The sequence below is a fragment of the Bidens hawaiensis genome, unplaced genomic scaffold (assembly GCF_021521415.1).
Source record: "Bidens hawaiensis isolate Kalapana, Puna unplaced genomic scaffold, B.hawaiensis_p1.1 tig00018412_1, whole genome shotgun sequence".
Lineage (NCBI taxonomy): Eukaryota > Viridiplantae > Streptophyta > Magnoliopsida > Asterales > Asteraceae > Bidens > Bidens hawaiensis.
In genome coordinates this window covers 211,684-231,094 of record NW_027492777.1, presented here as the reverse complement: position 1 = coordinate 231,094, position 19,411 = coordinate 211,684, and the positions used below count along the sequence as shown (strand labels likewise).

General features: G+C 34.5%; 2 protein-coding genes and 2 pseudogenes across 4 annotated transcripts; 3 read left to right on the top strand and 1 right to left on the bottom strand.

Moving 5' to 3' along the window:
* Nucleotides 1–2,780: 2,780 nt before the first annotated feature.
* Nucleotides 2,781–6,079, top strand: LOC143555911 (uncharacterized). Of its 2 annotated transcripts, none has more exons than XM_077045377.1 (3): nucleotides 2,781–3,004; nucleotides 4,893–5,351; nucleotides 5,496–6,079. In XM_077045377.1, exons 2-3 carry the CDS (start codon nucleotides 4,968–4,970, stop codon nucleotides 5,937–5,939), a joined length of 828 nt encoding a protein of 275 aa, XP_076901492.1. In that variant the 5' UTR covers nucleotides 2,781–3,004; nucleotides 4,893–4,967; the 3' UTR covers nucleotides 5,940–6,079. The 2 variants fall into 2 exon arrangements, with proteins under 2 accessions (XP_076901492.1, XP_076901491.1); XM_077045376.1 differs by lacking the exon at nucleotides 2,781–3,004 and adding an exon at nucleotides 3,220–3,235.
* A 2,572-nt stretch (nucleotides 6,080–8,651) lies between these two features.
* LOC143555916 (uncharacterized) lies at nucleotides 8,652–9,974 on the top strand (annotated as a pseudogene).
* Nucleotides 9,975–10,448: 474 nt separating this feature from the next.
* LOC143555903 (ras-related protein RABE1c-like) lies at nucleotides 10,449–14,574 on the top strand (annotated as a pseudogene). The gene is made up of 9 exons (XR_013139280.1): nucleotides 10,449–10,521; nucleotides 10,627–10,770; nucleotides 11,765–11,837; nucleotides 11,921–12,021; nucleotides 12,246–12,311; nucleotides 13,694–13,791; nucleotides 13,889–13,951; nucleotides 14,044–14,135; nucleotides 14,243–14,574. The product of XR_013139280.1 is annotated as a ras-related protein RABE1c-like (transcript).
* Nucleotides 14,575–14,732: 158 nt separating this feature from the next.
* On the bottom strand, nucleotides 14,733–18,765 carry LOC143555902 (type I inositol polyphosphate 5-phosphatase 8-like). The gene is made up of 10 exons (XM_077045371.1): nucleotides 18,689–18,765; nucleotides 18,528–18,603; nucleotides 18,365–18,442; nucleotides 17,650–17,707; nucleotides 17,290–17,394; nucleotides 16,671–17,070; nucleotides 16,389–16,585; nucleotides 16,186–16,294; nucleotides 15,939–16,087; nucleotides 14,733–15,511 (listed from the first exon to the last, which is right to left on the bottom strand). Exons 1-10 carry the CDS (start codon nucleotides 18,716–18,718, stop codon nucleotides 15,247–15,249), a joined length of 1,467 nt encoding a protein of 488 aa, XP_076901486.1. The 5' UTR covers nucleotides 18,719–18,765; the 3' UTR covers nucleotides 14,733–15,246.
* Between the last annotated feature and the right edge of the window lie 646 nt (nucleotides 18,766–19,411).

The window sequence follows — 19,411 nt, the reverse complement described above, 5'->3', positions numbered from 1 at the left end:
ATGCTGCATCTTTTACTCTTGCCACCGCGATAAGCTTTACCAAGAACCCTACCAATATCGACGTGTTAACTGAAGAAAGACGACTGAATACCTTATACTGTTCTGGTTTGCATTGTGGCCAATGATCATCCATAAGGATATTCCCATCGGAAGTGCAAATGACATGTTAATTAAGTAGCTGTAGAGGCATGTATACATGTTGTAATAAGATGCTCAATCTTGCTTTTAAACATCGGAAATTATCCGTGACAAAATACAGTTTTGGAGTCGGGGGTCTTACTAGAACTCTAGAAGTAGTTTCTCGATCCTCTGGGCTAGAGGTACATTTTGCCGAAATTCCACCATCCTCGGACCCTATTTATAGCTTTGTTTGGGATACGTATGGTTATTGAAAGTATTCTTGAGGTTGTCAAAAAACACGTAAACGTATAAAATATGTAACACTTGAAACTTATATATCTATATGTAACATATGTAACATATGTAACACTTCTAGCTTTCTCTCTATGTGTATATCTACTTTATCTATATTTATATCTATAATTCTATATTGTGTCATAAAACATGTACATGTATATAAAGTGTAATACTCTAAACTTTATATCTATATCTATACTTTTAAAATATATAATTTATAAAGATCTCTTATGTCACATGTCACCTTCATATCTCTGCTCACCATCCCCCTCCCCCCCCTCTACTCACCATCACCTATCTGTTATTAAATACACCTCCCTAGTAATGGATGTATTCTCGAAACTAAATTATATATTAAGTTATACATGTTTTCTAATATATTTATAAAATAGTTAGTAAATGTATTACATTTTTTCCAAGTGTAGGTAAAGATTTAAGAATGCACCTGCTCTAAATCTAAGCTAGTACCTACTACCTAGCTCATAGTGGATGGCATACATGGTTTTTACGGAAACCGGATACGAACCAATTCCAGATATGGTTGGGTTTTTGTTTGGTTTTGTCGGGTTTTGATTGGGTTGGGTATGGGTTTTCACCCGTTAGAGGTGGAACCGGTGGGTCCGGGTACGGTTTCTCTAAACTGAAACCCGGTTCATACTTGCGAGTTAGGATACACCCGGGTTAGGTCCAAAATTGGGTTCTATGCCCACCTCTAGAGGTGTACAAATCGTGTTTTTCCTAATACCCGGTTTCGGGTATGACCGGGTATTGGCCATACCCGGGTCGCGTTCAGGTCCGGGTATCGTCTCTAAAAACCATACCCTATGCACCGGGCAGGTCGGACATGAACCGTGTATTATAAACCGGGTATTTGAACACCCAATTTCCGAGTATTGAAAAAACCCTATTTTCATTTTTTTTGCTTGTTTCGGGTATAGATTGGGTTGTTTATGGGGCTTCACTTTTTGGGGTATCTATATGGTATTTTTCAAGTATTTATCAGATAATTTCTGGTATAGATCGGGTATTTGAAAAACTCAGTTTCGAGTATGAGTTTTGGTAATTATCTTATGAGCCCATATATTTGTCAACAGGCCCAGCCCAAATCCATTTGTCGGAATTCTGATGGGAGGCTGGAAGCTCAGCTCACCTCAGGGTTTTCCTAATACTCGGTTTCGGGTAGATCGGGTACTGGCCATACCCAAGTCGCGTTCGGGTCTGAGTACTGCATTTAAAAACCATACCCTATGCATCGTGTTCGGGTCGGGTATACCAGGTATTGAAAAAACACCATTTTCAGTATGTTTTGGGTATAGATCGGGGTTTTTATGGGGCTGCACTTTTTTGGGTATCTTTCGGGTATTTTTAGGTATTTATCAGGCAATTTCTGGTATAGATATGGTATTTTAAACACCCGGTTTTAGATATGGAACTGGTTCCGATTTTCGGTTTTCCCAGGTATAAATCGGGCCGGTTTCGAGTTCGAGTTTTGGTAACAAAATGCATACCGGGTATAAAAAAACCCGGCTCTGAGCTTTTTTTCAAGTCCGGTTTTTTTATCACCTCATCCGCATGTGAAGTTGTGAATTTTGACAGTTTGACCTAGAGGTGCACAAACCGGGTTTTTCAAATACCCGGGTTCGGGTATGACCGGGTTTTGAAAATCGGGTATTGGTAATAACCGGGTAGGGTTCGGGTCCGGGTATTGCCTCTAAAAATCATACCCTATGCATCGGGTTCGGGTCGGGTATAGAACCGGGTATTCTTAAAACCGGGTATTTGAATACCCTATTTTCGAGTATTGAAAAAACTCTATTTGTGGGTTTTTCGGGCTTCTTCCAGGGTATTTATCAGGTATAGATTGGATTTTTTTAAAAGGTTGCACTTTTTAGGGATCTTTTTCAGGTATACATCGGGTATTTGAAATACCCGGTTTCGGGTGTGGAACCAGTTTGGGTTTTCGGGCATTACCGGGTACAAATCAGGATCAGGTTTTAGTACCGAAATGCATACTCTATCCGTACCCTACGGGTAGGGTCGGGTATTAAAAACCTGGGTATTAAAAAAACCGGTTCCGGATTTGTATTTCGGGTTCGTGTTTTTTGTGCACCTCTAGTTTGACCCATAATTATCTTTTAAGCCCATAGATTTGTCAACATTACCCAGCCCAAATCTATTGTCGGAAGGAAGCTCAGCTCAGGCGTTGACCAAGGCGTCTGGTATACGTTTATCCATTCATTCATTCAGCTTATATATTTATTATTATTCACTGCACCAAATAATAAGAAGCCAACCCTTGTTTGTAGCCATGTTCTTCGATCTCGATCATCCACTCTCCACCCTCAAATTAATCTAAACTAATCATCATCTCCACAATCATATTTCCCCCTTGCTTTCTATTTCTTCAGATCTAATCGAATTGGCGTGTTTTTAGGGTTTGGTGTTCATCAATTTCTTTCTTTTCGTTTGTTTTGAAAATTAGGGGTTGAATAGCATCGAACAATGCCTTCGGTGCTTTCACTCGATGATTGTTTTATTCCATCTTTGAATACCAGTCGCCAGCGTTTTAAACCTCGTCTTGAAAAAGGTGATCTTCGTGGTAATCTTATTATTAGTAGTAGTAGTTAACAATCATTGGTTTAATTAGTCGTATTTTATTATCCGTTTTTATATCTGTCGACTTCTTTCCTTTCGTCATCACCGCCTCAATTAGCTTATATCAGATCTCAATCGATAATCAAACACCGCCTCAAGAGATACATACATACAAGTTTGTTTCTATTGGTTTACTGCAGATCTCATCTTCTTATAAATAAAGGTACCATCTTTTTTACTAATATGAGCTTACTTTTGTTTTTGTATATTTGTATATTGGATTGTATATGAATTAAGAGGATCTTGTAGGATGCCTTTTGTGAAACGATATATTATGGTTTTGATTGCGAATACATATTTGTTAAATGAAACATGTATATGTTGTATTACATACGTTGACGCCCATGATGTCATTTTATTGGTAACCGAGATAGCCTGTTAGGGACGTAAGTTCTACGGGTTCCGGTAATTGATGAATTTACGTAGGCAGATATAGGCAATTGGCTTTCATTAGGTCATGGCTTACGCAAGTTCGATAGTAATAAAAACGGTAATAGACTAATGGCCGGTGCACGCGGATGGAATCAATCGTCATCATCGCCGTCACCACCAGTTCGGTGTCTAGTTTTTTCAACGTTAGTTGTCCTTTTGTTATTGTGTAATTAAATGGTTCGGTTTTGGGAAAAAGATGGTAAAATGTTGGCAGAATGGCGGCGAAGCAATCTTTTAACTCGCTATTCATGGAATATACCGTTATAATTTGAGATAAGATATGGATAGCACAAAATATGGTTTTTGTACTTCCGTACATCATCAGTGATTTTATTGCTCAAGTTCTGGTGTCTATTGTTTGCATACGTGAACGATGCAATCGTTATGACCACCGACACAATCAGTCCGGTGTCTAGTTTTTTCAAACGCTAGTTGTCCTTTTATTATTGTGTAGTTAAATGGTTCATTTTTGGAAAAAGATATGGTAAAATGATGGTGGAATGGCGGCAAAGCAATCTTTTATCTAGTTATTCATGAAATATACTGTTATAATTTGAGATAAGATATAGATATGGTTTTTGTACGTCCGTACATTATCTGTGATTTTATTGCTCAAGTTCTGGTGTCTATTGTTTGTATACGTGAACTTCAGAAATTAGCTAAAAATTTGACTATGCTACCCTGCTGTCTCTGTCACGTCTCTAGTTTTTGCAGGGCTCTTATTTTTTTGTTATTGTGTAGTTAAAGTGCTCGGTTTGGAATAAAAATGTTAAAATGTCTAAAGCTAAGCAAGCTTTTAACTCACTATTGATAGAATGTGTTGTATTTTAAATAGGGATAAGATACGAATAGCACGAAATATTGTTAGCATATACTTTCATGCTTTCCTACATCTTCATTGATTATACTGCCGAAGCTTTAGTGTCTGTTGTGTTTTACGTGAACATCGGAATACGTTAAAATTATGACCACGCAACTAAAGTTCTGATCTGTGCTCTCAGATAGTAGTGTGGTATAAACAAATTTGAATTGTCAATATTTTTTATTGCATAAAATATGCTTTTTCTGTTTTTACTGCCTGCTCACTGATATGGTTACATATATTTAAATGGGCAATTCCAAATTAAGGAGAATAAAAGCATTATGTATACCTTGGCAACCAACCATGCTTTAAAACAGCTAGTGTTGAAGGGTTATCAGTTTACATATGTCGATAAATATATTGAAATGGAAACTTTTTAAGTATCTAAAGTATAAATAATCTTTGCACAGTACTTATGAACATATGTCACGTAGTTAGTATCTTTGTACATATTTTGCATGTTGTAAATAGCTTTTTGAGAAATCATGTTTCACTAAGTTGACAGTCTGTTCCTTTTTGTATATAGGTTTCTTGCAACATTCTGGTCTATAGGGCGTTTCAAATTATTTTTCAACCCGATTTCCGCTCTTGTTTCATACCAATGGACATCTACTCTCGCAGTGGGTTTGCAGCTACTGATAACATAAATGATCATCATGGGTTGTGTAAGAATACAATCAAATCTCCTCATGGAGTCCTAAACCCTCTTTCTGTGGATGAACTCAGTGTTGATGTCACCAAGTTTCTTAACATTCAAGATGCCACAGAAGAGGATTCAAGTTCATCACCACCACTCCTTAAGAAATGTGAGTTTCAGAAAAAGGACTTAATACCGACTCAATCTCCTAAAACGTGTCTTAGTCAGCATGCATCGGCCTCAGGTAAAACTGTATCCCATCAAGACGTCATAATAAGCGAGTTATCAACACATAGTGACAACATTAAATCTAATGATCCATCTTGCTTCAGTTCCATATCTATGCCTGTAAGTATTACCTTTTTACTAATTTGTTGGATTATATTAGAGACGCATATTTAATACACATCATATATAACTGCTTTCTATTGAAAAGAGTAGTTTTTCTTTATTGTAATATCATATTAAAACGCATATGTATATTTCTTACAGGGTCGTTTGACGCCTGTGTCTGCAATGAAGGGCAGCCGTGAGAAACGAGGAGCAGCTCCACCAGTGAAGTTAACAGTAAAGTGGGCCCCAGACGTTTACGATCCGATTCCTACTTCAGTGTCACATGTTGTAACCAACAACAGGTCTTCTTCAAAGCACAGCAGGAAGAGTTCAAAGAACAAGCAAAAGCATGCAAGCAAATCATCGCGTGGAAGCAAAAGTAAAGACAAAAAGCAAGTTAGAAAACGTGGTGGACACTCTTCTTCTTCGGGTATGAGTTACAAGTTTGAACATGAAGAAGAGTTTGTTGATTATCATGAAAACGAGCAGCAGCCAGGTGGCATTGATTTTCGTGTTGGGAATTCAGAACAATTGTGTGGAAGTAGCTTTATGAAGAGGTATGGAACGAGCTTACATTTATCGTCGGTTGCTGAAGCCACCTAGCTTTTTGGGATGAGAAAACCGGTTTGTGTTACTTGTTTGTAAAAAAATAATAAGATTGCAGTTTTGTTGGTTAGTGTCAAAACTTGGAAAACGATGGATACTTTAATTTCTGTAGATATTGTGTTTGGTATTTGCTTCTGTATTGGTTGGGTGTTTGGAACTCGATAGCATTGAGCATTCATTGGATAGCATATATAATATTAGACGAGCATAAAATAACCGGTTCCGTACCCGAACCAGTAGACCTGACCCGGAACGGTTCCAGGTCATACCCGGTGGACCTAATACCCGGATTGGGTATTTATCCCGAAAGTCCTACCCGGTTCCGGTTTCAACCCGGAATAACCAGTTCCGCCGGGTACTGACATTAAATGGGCTGCAGTTCAAATAGAGCCGCTGGAACCGGTTCCAACAGTAATATAGCCGTTTTATAGCAGTTGGAACCGGTTTTTGATGTCCAAAAACTATATAAATTTATTTCTTATCCATTGTTTTACCATCAAACTCAAAGGCACTAAAAATACTTCTCGGTTTACACTTGTTTTACGACCCCGATCAACCTACGCCTTCGTTTTTTTCACTTCCACCACTTGTTATTATGGCAAGCACCAACAAGGCTAACAAGAAGGCTTCTACATCCGTTTTTATTGACCCGGTTCGTGTTGAAGAAGACCCCAAGATTGTGCGGCTTCTCATGCATGACCGCACCGATGATGTATGGAAGAATTGGGATTTGGTTGAGTTAATCAATGGTAACGTTAAGGCTCGTTGGAAATTTTGTGGCACTTTCTTAAAGCAAGATTCTAACTCTACTTTAGAAAAGCACATCGAAAAGAAATTTTGCAAGACCTTGAAAGAATTATTATAGAATTAACATCATTTTGACGAAGATGGGAAATATATAGAGTGTTTAAAGTTGCATTAAACGTGATTTTATATGCTTTTGATTATAATGATGTCTAACTTCATCATGTGTCATTTACATATGCCTTAATAAGAGGTTAAAGAAGGCTCGAGTGGATAAATATGATTAAAACATTTGAAATCTTTAAGCCGAGATTTAATATTGAAAATAATGTGTTTTTTTTTTTATCATTTGGGTAATAAGGACTAGGTTCCATGTTAATCATGTAATATGATGTGTGTATACGTTCATTGTATCCAAGTTAAATTGATTTTCAAGTTAAAATATAGTTTATATTCTATGGGTTACAATGGTACATATTATATGACTATTTAGCCCATAGGCAAATGACTATGTTCCTTGAACAAAATACTGATTGGGTGAGGCTGGAACAGGCAAACAACTATATGCTAAAAGGCACAAAACAATTTTTAGTTGTCTAGAAAATTTAGACATTCCATTTACATACCGTAAGTCTATGATGGATTATCATAATTCATAAGGGTACGATGAAAGACCAGTTACCTAAGCTAAGATACAAATTTGTGTTTATTGTTAGATGAGTTTGTAATCGGTTTTAGAGTTATCTTTTTCTGGTTATAATAGATTGAGAGTTATTCAATATAAATTAATCGTTTATGTTTTGGTGAGCTATATCAATTTGTTCTTGAGGGAATAAGGTACATATATTTCAATGCTAAATTGAAATGGCGACCGCTTATGAGTGAGTGACCACATGTAACAAAAGGCAAATGACCAAATGCCATGTTTCTCCCGGTCTAGATAGCCATAACGTGCCACTTATATCGAAATTATATATATACTAATTGTAAACTTGCAATTACCTCACAAACTACTATCAATACTTTTAATAATTTTTTATTAAAGAGATTGAGAAAGAAAGTCTAGATATCCTTAGACGCCGGGATCACAGCATACTACCAGCATTGGTGCTACACTATTTTATGAGATAACATCCTACGTAGTGATCACACTAAGATATACAACAAAAAAACATAAATGATAAATATCCATAGCAAAGCAATTGGTATTATCTAGGGATGAAGAAATGTAAACAACCCATACATCTTTCGTAAAAAATAAAGAGATTGCTTTCAGTGAGACCCTCAGCTTCAAATACCACGTGCATACCAAAATAATACCAATAAACATTATGCTAGTGTTAGTTTCTAAACCGTCATAAAATACACCCAAAATTATAGAACAACGAACGGACACGATGATAGATGGCATTTACAAGTCTGCCTAAGATGAATACGCCTCTAAAGATGTTGGGACGGTAAAATACTTAGGTAACAAATTTAAAAAACATACTAATTCGAGCTTTTGATAAAGTACTTTGTTAGGCTATGTGTAATGGGCGAGAAAAGAGGGCGAATTTGGGCGATTTTGGTGGAGCACACCGCTCCCTGGGCGAAATTTGGGCGAAATTTGGCGGGGGCGGGGTATTATTTTCGCCTGCGAAGATGGAGAAATAATAATATAATAATAATAATGCCGTTGGGTAACGGCTATATATAAAAAAATTTAATTTAAAAACTTAATATATATATATCAAACTTTATCTAATCATTTTCACCCTATCATACACAAACACAAACATAAAAATACCAATCATTTTTATTATTTTCATACTTCTTCAAACTCAATGAGTTCCCCGGATTCCACGAACTCTGCCAAGATTTTAGATCAATTAATAAACGAGAGTCGAAGAATTCATCAGATTTACCGACAAGTGGTGGAAGAGCATTTGGAGGTCACGAACGCGGTTCGCCGTCGCCAATAACATGGTGTCCGGCTCTGCTCCATCTACGGCACCACGTAAACGGTCATATATCCTTCGGGATCGTACGCAAGCGAACGCTCGTTTGATGAAGGACTACTTCGATGACACACCTACATTTAACGACGCTATGTTTCGACGTCATTTTCGGATGTCCAAGCGTTTATTTTTGCGCATCGTTGGAGATATGGAGCAGGAGTATGAGTATTTTCAACAGAAACCCGATGCAAGAGGATATTTAGGATTCTCCGCCATCCAAAAGTGTACTTCGGCTATACGCATTCTCGCATACGGCAACAAGACCGATATCAATGACGAGTATTTAAAGATGGCTGAGAAAACAACGAGAGATGCGTTGGAGAATTTTGCATCGGTAATATTTAAATTGTTTGTATTAACTATTGTTTTTAATATAAATATTGTTTAATAATTTATTTGTATAGGGATAATACAATTATACTCTCGTCGTTATCTGAGGATTCTTACTTCAAACGACCTGACTCGCATATATGATGTACACGAAAGCAAACATTCTTTTCCAGGCATGATCGGGAGTATAGATTGCATGTATTGGGAGTGGGCCAACTGTCCAACCGCATGGCGAGGTCAATACACTCGTGGTGACCATGGAGTGCCAACGGTTAGTCTTCAAGCCATTTGTTCACACGACCTCTGGATTTGGTCAGCCTACTTCGGCTCAGTCGTGTCCAACAACGACATAAACGTTCTCAACGCGTCACCCGTGTTAGAGTATTACATCAGCCGTAGCATACCGGTCTTACCGTTTTATGCCAACGATACCTTCTATCGTCACGGATACTATTTGGGAGATGGGATATATCCAGAGTACTCGATCATCGTCAAGACGTTTCAAGACCCTATCGAAGAAAAAAGAGATTATTTTAAGAAGAAGCAAGAGTCCGCGAGAAACGATATCGAGAGGTGTTTCGGGGTTCTAAAAAAACGTTGCCATTATGTGAAAAACCCTTGTCGTGTATGGACGTTGCCAAATATGAGCGATGCCATGTATACGTGTATCATATTGCAAAATATGATTTTAGAAGACGAGGGAAAAGCAATATGTCAACACTATATACCAGGAAGCGTTCCAGAACAGTTCCCTGAACCAACCCAAGACCAACGAACGTATAACATTCACCAGCTCACATCAAGTGATACACATAACTAACTAAAAGCGGATTTGGTTCAACACGTGTGGGATAATCGTCCCGTTGAGGAGGACGAAGACGAGTACGAGGACGAAGATGAAGACGAGGAGGAGGACAATGACGACGATGGGGACGAAGACGAAGATGAAGACGAATAAATTAGTTTTTTTACGTATATTTTTATTTCGGTGTGTTTTTTTATTATAATTTATTTTTATTATTCGTGTATTTTTTTTAGTTTATGTATTTTTTTTATTTATTTTTTAATTTTAATACATTTTTATTTAATTATTTAAATAAATTGGTTTTTATTTAATTAGTTTAGTTATAAAAAAAATAATAAAAAAACACAATGTGGGCCCATTGTAGCCCCTACACCATTATACCCTAAAAACAAATTTTCACTCCATACTGACTGGGCGTCACGTGTCACAATCGCCCTCAATTATAGCTATCTTTGTAAAAAAAAGGTAGCATTAAAACTTTTTTTCAAACTTTGCAAGTTATCAAGCAACAGTAGTCCACGTGGCAAGATCTTAACAGGTGCAAGGTTCATAAATCAACGACCGAGGTAAAAACTAAAAACTATTGAATAAATACACAAGAAACAAATAAATAAATAAAGTCCCATTTGAACGCCGGAGCAGTGCTGACGTTGTCCATCATCTCATCTTCGTCTCGCACATAATAATAATATTGTATGTTGTTAGATCTCATTCCTTCCGATCTGATCAATACACACACATAATCTCTGTATCTATACGTTTTACTCATTCTTTTTATCTCTATTTGTTATATAATCAGATTCAGAAGAAGAAGAAGATCATCAGACGAAGTTGACGGTTTTCTAGGGTTTTGCTGGATCTGATTGTTTGTTTCAAATGGCGGCTCCACCAGCTAGAGCTAGAGCGGATTACGATTACCTCATCAAGCTTCTCTTGATTGGCGATAGCGGTATGCATTCTTTTTTTTTTTTTTTTTTTTTTAACTTTTTAGGGTTTGAATCTGGATGTAGATGTATTTGATCATGATTTATTTGTGCGTTTAGTGTTTGGATCGATTGCCGATTTGCTGATATTGATTTTATAGGAAAATGCACATTATTATGCGTTATTTTTTTGTTTTTAGGGTTATGATTTTATTACAGTTGACTAGAATAATGTTAAAATTTAGGGCTTTTGTTATGATGGTCATTTATGCTTTTTTAAAACAAATCATAAGATTATTTCATTTAGAGAGGTCCATGAGAGCTTAGATCTCGACTCGTGTTCGTGGAAATGGAAGCCGCTTTACATTTTGTTAGCCAACATTTTAGTTGGACAACTATATAGTTATTACAAATTTATGGTCCTATAAAACATATAGCTTTTATGGGGATCGGTGCGATATGTTAGACTGATAGGTACATATAGATTTTTAAGGCTACACATGGACGAGTAAACCTGACACCCCATATTGATTTCATATGCTGGCAAATGGCAATTGCTAGCTCCATCTGGTTATTAAATTGCTATGATTTTTGTTTTCTTAATCACATTGTTGAACATCTTGAGTACATTCTGTTAAAGTTTGTATAGTTGCAAAGTCAGTTTTTCTTCATATTTGTTCTGTAAGTTTTGAAGATATTTCACATAAGTTTGTTATTCATGCTTTACTTGAGCGTATGCTTTGAGTTGGTTTTATAGAGTAGTCTGAGTCTTGTAGGCTCATGCTATAATTTATACCATTGCAACTGTTTGTATATGTTAAATGCACTCTCAGTTTCAGTAGTTAGAACTTAGAAGTTAGAACCGTTTGCTTTCAACTTTAAACTCTGCGTTGTTGCTTTTAGTTTTTTTTAGCTCAGGTTAGTTTTATTATAAAACTTTTCTGTGTAGATTACTAGTTTAATCAAAGTTATCAGCTGATTCGGGTCAATCTTATGACAATTTTTAATTAAATGCTGCAGGTGTTGGTAAGAGTTGTCTCCTTCTGCGATTCTCAGATGGCTCCTTCACCACTAGTTTCATTACAACCATTGGGTTCGTATATCAAATTTCTTATTTCATCTGAGTGTTATGCTGGCATACTTGTAACCTGATATTTTTTTTTTTTGGTTCTATAGTATTGATTTTAAGATAAGGACTATTGAGCTTGATGGAAAACGAATCAAATTGCAAATCTGGGACACTGCCAATCAGGAACGATTCAGGACAATCACAACCGGTAAATCTGTAGCAAAAAATCTGACTTCTCTGATTGATGGCTTTGTATATGTTTTAGTGACTTGAACCATAACACATGTGTACTTTATAAGATACTTGTGGGATGTGGTCTTTTTGCAGATAAATTAAACTACACTAGTAATTTTATGGTTTAAAAGCTTTATATGTTTTTTTTTCATATATTTTTTAACATGGTGTGTATTTAACTAATTTGGTATTTTGCAGCATATTACCGTGGAGCCATGGGTATTCTGCTGGTCTATGATGTAACTGATGAATCATCATTTAACAGTAATATCTTATACCTTTCGTATACAAATTTAATTTATTAGCTGCACTTAGTAATTCTTAGACACAAGTACGTCAGTTAGTCCCCAACGTTTTCTTTAAGTAACAAGATTGGGTACTAAGGTTTAAAAGTCACAGGTATGGGTACTAAGATTTTACTTTTGTAACATGTTAGGTACTGACTTTAACTTTTGTTAAATGTTAATAGAAATGATAGGCATGCACAAAAAAACTGAAGGCATTATTGTCTTTACACATAAGATTCTAAATAAAAAATGAGTTTGTGTGTGTGTGTGTGTATATATTGTACCACCAACGAAATTAACCTACCAAAACGATGTTAGTTCATCGATAAAATTATATCAAGTTAAATATATGTTTTTTTAATATTTATAACATACGTGCTTAGAATTCGTATTTGTTTAACATAAATATCATATACACAAAACCACAAATGACTAAGTACTATGGGTTTAATCAAGTACTGCGTCACTTATATAATAACAGGCTAACAGCCAAAAACATTATTTGAGGTTTAAGAAGTGTGTCTATAAGTTAAATTATGCATTTTTCTTATGCAACATTTTAAGCATTAATGAAGTTACATATGTCATCTGATTTTATAAAACTGACATGTCAGCTTTAGTCGGATAATGCCGGATTGAAGTGATACTATGTTACTTCTTAAACCACAAATAATTCTTTTTTGTTTTTTCTTTTTAGTTATTATTATGTGACATGGTACTTGGTTAAATTCACCGTACTTATTATTTGTGGTTTTATATTTATGACATTTACGTTAAACATCACTTAAACCATAAATATTTTTTTTCCTGTTATTATTTAAGTGACATGGTACTTGGTTAAACCTGTAGTATTTTGTGGCTTTATATTTATGACATTTAGGTTAAACAAAAAGGAATTTTATGTACACACGTTATAAGTATTAATAAAAACATATATTTTATTCAGTATAACTTTATTGATGAACTAACATTTCTTGGTAGGCTAATTCCGTTCATGGTACAAAACTCTAAACAAAAACTCATTTTTTATTTGGAATTAATGCCCTCAGTTTTATTTGCTCATGTCTATCATTTTTTTTAACATCTAATGGAAGTTAAAGTTAATACCAAACATTGTTACAAAAGTGAGACATTATTAGCCATACATGTCATTTTTAAACCTTAGTACCCAATCCTGTTACTTTAAAGAAACGTCTGGGATTAACTGCGTAATTGTGTCTAGTTTTTATCTAAATCTTTTTCTCCTGCTGAATCTTGTGGGTATTATACTTTCTGTTGTATCATTACTGTTGTATATATTTTCTGTTCTCTGACACAACTCTCATTTCTAAGAAATCTATACATTTTTTTTATATTCAGACATCAAGAACTGGATCCGTAACATAGAACAACATGCATCTGATAATGTAAACAAGATACTGGTCGGGAACAAGGCTGACATGGACGAAAGCAAAAGGGTCATTTTTTTATCCCTGATTTAAATAAACTATAAATTATGCATATATACATATACAATTACGTCATTTTCCACACTGAGTGAAAGCGGTAATGTAGGCTGTTCCCACTGCTAAGGGTCAGGCACTAGCTGACGAGTATGGCATTAAGTTCTTTGAGACTGTAAGTAAATATGTACTAAACTAATTATAAATTATGGTTACTCTTTATACATATTATATGTGACTTTGGTATATATTATGATGTTTAAACAGAGTGCGAAAACGAACTTGAATGTGGAGGATGTTTTTACTCTATAGCTAGGGATATAAAGCAACGACTTGCTGAAACTGACACTAAGGCTGAGGTATGTTTATATTTACAAAGAATGAAGGAAATTGTTTCTGTTGTTTTTCTTAAACATTAGAAGTAAACCCTAAATCTGTATTTTACTTGTAATAATAATAATTGCAGCCACAGACCATCAAGATTAATCAACCAGGGCAGGCTGCAGGGTCTTCTGAAACTGCTCAGAAATCAACCTGTTGCGGGTCTTAATTGGATCATAAAAAAGATTAGTCACATTGACAAGAAGGCAGGAGTTCAACTTTCAGCTTCGACACAATCAAACGTCGATAGTGTCATTATACTAATCTTGTCATGACAACATTATGTTTTATGTATTTTTCTCAGAATTCTAACTTTTATTTACCAAGTCATGTTTTAAAAAGTTGGTTCCTATTATGAAAAATCAATTAAATACATCTTCATTTCTCTTGTTTTTTGTTATAATATCTTGTTACTGTATATGCAAAAGTTGTGTTCATGTTTTATCTTCTTAAAAGTTATATGAGGAAAGTCATGTTGTGTAATTACATACTTTTTTAAAAATTTGATTTTTGATAAATTGAAGATTGTGACTCTAGAAAGATTGTCCTTTTTGTTGTTTGCTTATTTTTGCTACAATTATATTGAAATAATACAAACACAGTGGTTCAATTCAACAAAATGCAGTAAAAGAAGCACAAGATTTTATATAAAATAGGTTGACAAAATTGACAAGAGAGTTCTTCCCATTGACTATTCAAACTCTCCAGACTGTTTTCTACTTTCTGAAATAATAAGTAAAAAAAAACATTTCCTTTACACAAAATGGTTACAATTCACAAAACCTGGAGAATTGAAAATAAATAGTAAAAATATAATATTGAAAGCCGATCGAATTCCTTCTATGTTTGCCTTTTATCGTCTTCTGCTCGGCTTCTCCATAGCCATGCCAACGTGTAACTTTACCATTTTACCCCTAAGGTCATATCCAAGCCATGAACTTAATGCACCAATGTCCCAAACTTTTCAAATAAAAAAGAAAGAAAGGCTAAAACAAGGTGTGAATGCCTTTGCTAGATCTTGTCCACGTCACATATCCGGTAGTTCATCAAACATGAAACGTGTTAGTGGCTACTTAACTTTCTAGCAACTTACGAAAACCTAGGGGTGCTCTCTATGCAACTCGAGGTCTTGCTCAACAACTCTTGGTCTTGGAATTTGGCTACATACGCCCTTAATAGCGAAGAGCCCATAGTGTTTGGATCCTTAGAGTTAGTGGTTCCATACTCGTTTAGAGGCAAGTTTACTTGTGCATAGAACAAAGAATTAACCGGTCTGTGATCCGAGAATTTTGATTCACCTCTTACGTATGAAATCTGTTTCAATCCTTCGCCTTTCCACAATATCCGATCACACCTATAGTCATATCCACATATCAAATCAATAAGTTATGTGGTTCTTAAAATTCTATTGAAATTATTAATTTACACATAACTAATGTATGTAGAATAGTAGAATCAATGTGCCAAGAAAGTCTATATTTTATAGAATAAAACAAAGTCAACCATGTGTGTCATGTTTTACAAGTCAAATTGATACTTACATTTTAAGCAATTGGAGCTTTTAGATATATTTCAACTTGAATAAGCTAGCTCACGGTTTTAGACTTCACATGGAAATAATTATGATTTATTTTAATATATATGAAAGGAGAGTTGACCGAATCAAAACATCAATAAAGTCAACATGTGTTGCAATTAATGTCACACCATTGATTTTAAAATTTCATTAATTTACACATCAACTTGAAAATATAACTTTATAAATGATATTGAGATCTTACCATGCAGGAGTACGTCTTTTATCTTTAGGTGTAGAAGTTTGTGCGACGTAATAATCCGTATTTGTGATGTATTTATACGTAGGCGCAAAACATATCTTTCCCTCTTCCCATCCCTCGAATATTCTCCCGGCCTTTTGCTCTATTTTTAACTGTAAATGGCAATTTATGTTATTCGTTGTTAGTTTTCAAAAGAGGCATTTTCTTCGTCTATATGGTAACAAAAAATTAACCACGATGAATTATTTACCTGGTCTTTCTCTAGGAGCGTCTGCCAATCGTTTCTTTGTAGGATTTCATGCACGTCATCAGACGTAGATGACAAACGATAATTTAAATCCCCAAGCCAAATGATTTTTCTACGCATTAAACCAAAAGAAATATTAGTAAACATACAAGTGGATCAAGTAAGAAGAACCTTACGAAGAAAACAAAATAGAAAAGAAATCTTACTCGTGGCCCAAAATATTGCTAGGAGGAACGGGTTTTCCGAGTGTCCTAAACGAACGATAAAACTTCGTCTTTTTCAAAATTTCCATCACGTCTAAGTTTCTCTTAAACTCGTCCCCTTCTTTCTCTCCAGACGCCAAATGGGTGCACACGAAGCAAAATGTAGTACGATGTAATGTCATGCTAATGGAAATAGACCCCTAGAAAAGGTGAGACAGATAACTTTAAAAACAAAATAAATAAACAAAATAAAAATTAAGTTATATATTATATAACATGTTTCACCTTATTTCCAAGATATCCCATGATGCCTCTACCAACACATGACACCTTCAAATCGCTAACATGATGGCGAAAATCATCACGAATGAATATACAAAGAAATATCCCGACCATTTGCTTACTCGCAACTAAGCTAAACCCGGGATTGCGTATACCCTCGGGGTCATTAATATTATTCAAAACCCTTTGGAACTGTTCATGACCAAGTTCATCTTCAGAGAAGCTAGCTCTAGGCTTTAGAGTTGACTGATGGTGGTCAACGCTTGAGGGTGAATTGTAAATAATTGGACTTTGAGGGTTAGTGTTTAATGCTTGGTGAATAAGTGATAGCCACTTGACAGCAGGGCTTTTGTTCTCGGCTCCCAGTACGTTGCCTGCGTTTAAGGGTACAATTTCTTGAAACCTGTTTTAACAACATGGTTAAAAATTAAAATACTATAAAGGTATATGTGTGAAAGTTAAAAGTTAAGACAGCATGTTTGTAATTATGTTTTTTTTTTTCTCATTTATGCCCCTGTTACAACTTTAATGCTACAAGGATGAAAAGAAAGAGCATGCCTTTTTTATGATATTGTAAATAATTAGTACTTTGATGTTTGAAAAAAGGGTAAAAGAGTAATACCCAATGACATAAATATCAGCAGGAGTTGATGTTTTAAGCCAGTCTCGCACGTCTAAGTCCTTGTGTGGGCAGTTTCCTCCTACATTCCATGTCCCAACAAACATGCTACAAAAACAAAAAATATAAAAATTGATAAAAATAACAAATAACAAAAAAAAAAAAAAAAAAAACTTTTGTTTTATCTTTCATTTTTTTCGATAGTATTTACTCTTTGGTATTTAGTTAACTTTACAAATATTGATTATATATTTTGATTTAATATTTGAAACCTAATTTTGTTATTTTGTTGTAAAAGCCAAAAGTCACTGAAGTTGTTTGGGTATAAATTATAAAATATAGGCAAGGCTTGTTATTTTTTACCTGTGATCAACTGTCTCTTGGTTTGGCCGTCCATTATTGTCATTTGTCAACCATTCTTCTGTCATAGAAGAAAAGAATAATAATTTTAATATATAAAACAAATAATTGTTTTGGGTTCACAATTTAAGTGTACTGTAAAAATTCTTGACCAAACCACTACGGAATCAGAAATAGAGACACCAAAATAAATTTGTTTCTTTTTATTTTTTCAAAATCTTAGTTTGTATTAGTAAATTCAGAACTTTATAAAAAATGGTTCTAGGCTAAATGACACGTTCAGCTTACACAAACGTCTCTAATTTTTAAAGCGGATCAAATGTTTAAACCATCAAAAAAAAATCAAAACATCTGGATCTCAAACCACTTAAACTGTTTTTGCAGATACATATAGTCTAAAATCTGAATCACAACTCCTATTCCATATTAATTTATATAAACTTTTTTATTTTTGGTGCTAAAAAACTTTTGCATTGACTGTTTAAACAAAAACATTTGCTTTGAAATATTAGCTAAAGGACAAACAAAATAAGAAATGTTCCACTCTTTTAAAGCTTCCAACAAACAAAAAATACATGCCGTTGGATTTGATGGTTCTGATTTTTGAAGACCAATAGGTTCAAAACATAGACTACTAGATCGGACGGCTAAAATTAATAAATATAGTATATATATATATATATAGCCACATATGATACAACTAGGAAATGAGTGGTACCTGATAACTCCTCCGGTACGACCGCGTATCTGCCATCATCCGAGCAACTCTTCCTTCTCTCGCTCCTATCAGGTGTAACTATTCCACACCGTACCATATATTAATATTAATAAAATAATAATAATTTACACCTTCTATTTAATATTGTCACAACTAAACATACCATTTACAGAATGAAAACCATCTACTGATTTCTTCAAATTCAACCATTTTCTCATATTCATTTTTGGCCACGATCCCTACACACAACAATATATTTACATCAGTAAATAATATCTTTTTATCCATTCATGATAAGTAAAAAAAATATTAAAAATAAAATACCTTTATATGCTGGGTGCTTTCGGTTTTCATTTTTGGGGCGTTACAATAACGTCGAAATCATGTGATTGAACCTACAAAACCAAGAAATTGTGGGTTACTTTTGGTTATTTAACAAACAAAATAAGGTGATATTTTTTTTACCTAATTATTAGTTTATGGGTGTTTAATTATTTAATCAATGATTATGAAAACCAACTACATGTAGCCGGTTGCATTACTTGCATATGATAAATATATATATACTTCAATCAGTTGAACAAGCCTGACCCTACGGCGACGGTATTGTGGTTTTGATATTTTGTCACCAAATATATATTATTTAGGAATATAGATATATTTGTTTACAAGCAACTTATAAAATTTAAAACAACTAGTTGCAGGAGAAATGGAGGCAGCGTTTAAGGCAGTACTTTACTACTTTAGAGCATGGACACAAATAAATTTCAATTAAAAAGTGATGATTTCATATTAAATTTTAAAACTCGTACATAATATATGACTAAAATAAATCGACAAGTTACAAGTAAAATATCATTACCAAAATATAAAAATTAAATGAGTACATATAGAATTAAAATAGAGTGAGTTTGCTTTCTTTTGAAGATAATGAATAAAAATATATATATAACTTTTTGAATGAGACTTTACAGAGTAGAAAACAGAGAGATGAAGAAGAACAAACACTTGGAATATTTTCCAGATTTTTTAAGATCTGTCACACTT

What these genes read in the sequence shown, in the direction of transcription:
- LOC143555911 (XM_077045377.1), top strand. Translation starts at nt 4,968, where the DNA reads ATGGACATCTACTCTCGCAGTGGGTTTGCAGCTACTGATAACATAAAT. An exon ending in TCAGTTCCATATCTATGCCT is followed by an intron (nt 5,352 to 5,495) that starts GTAAGTATTACC and finishes TATTTCTTACAG; the next exon opens with GGTCGTTTGACGCCTGTGTC.
- LOC143555902 (XM_077045371.1), bottom strand. Translation starts at nt 18,718, where the DNA reads ATGAAAACCGAAAGCACCCAGCATATAAAG. An exon ending in CGTACCGGAGGAGTTATCAG is followed by an intron (nt 17,708 to 18,364) that starts GTACCACTCATT and finishes CTTCTATGACAG; the next exon opens with AAGAATGGTTGACAAATGAC. An exon ending in CAAGAGACAGTTGATCACAG is followed by an intron (nt 17,395 to 17,649) that starts GTAAAAAATAAC and finishes TTGTTTTTGTAG; the next exon opens with CATGTTTGTTGGGACATGGA.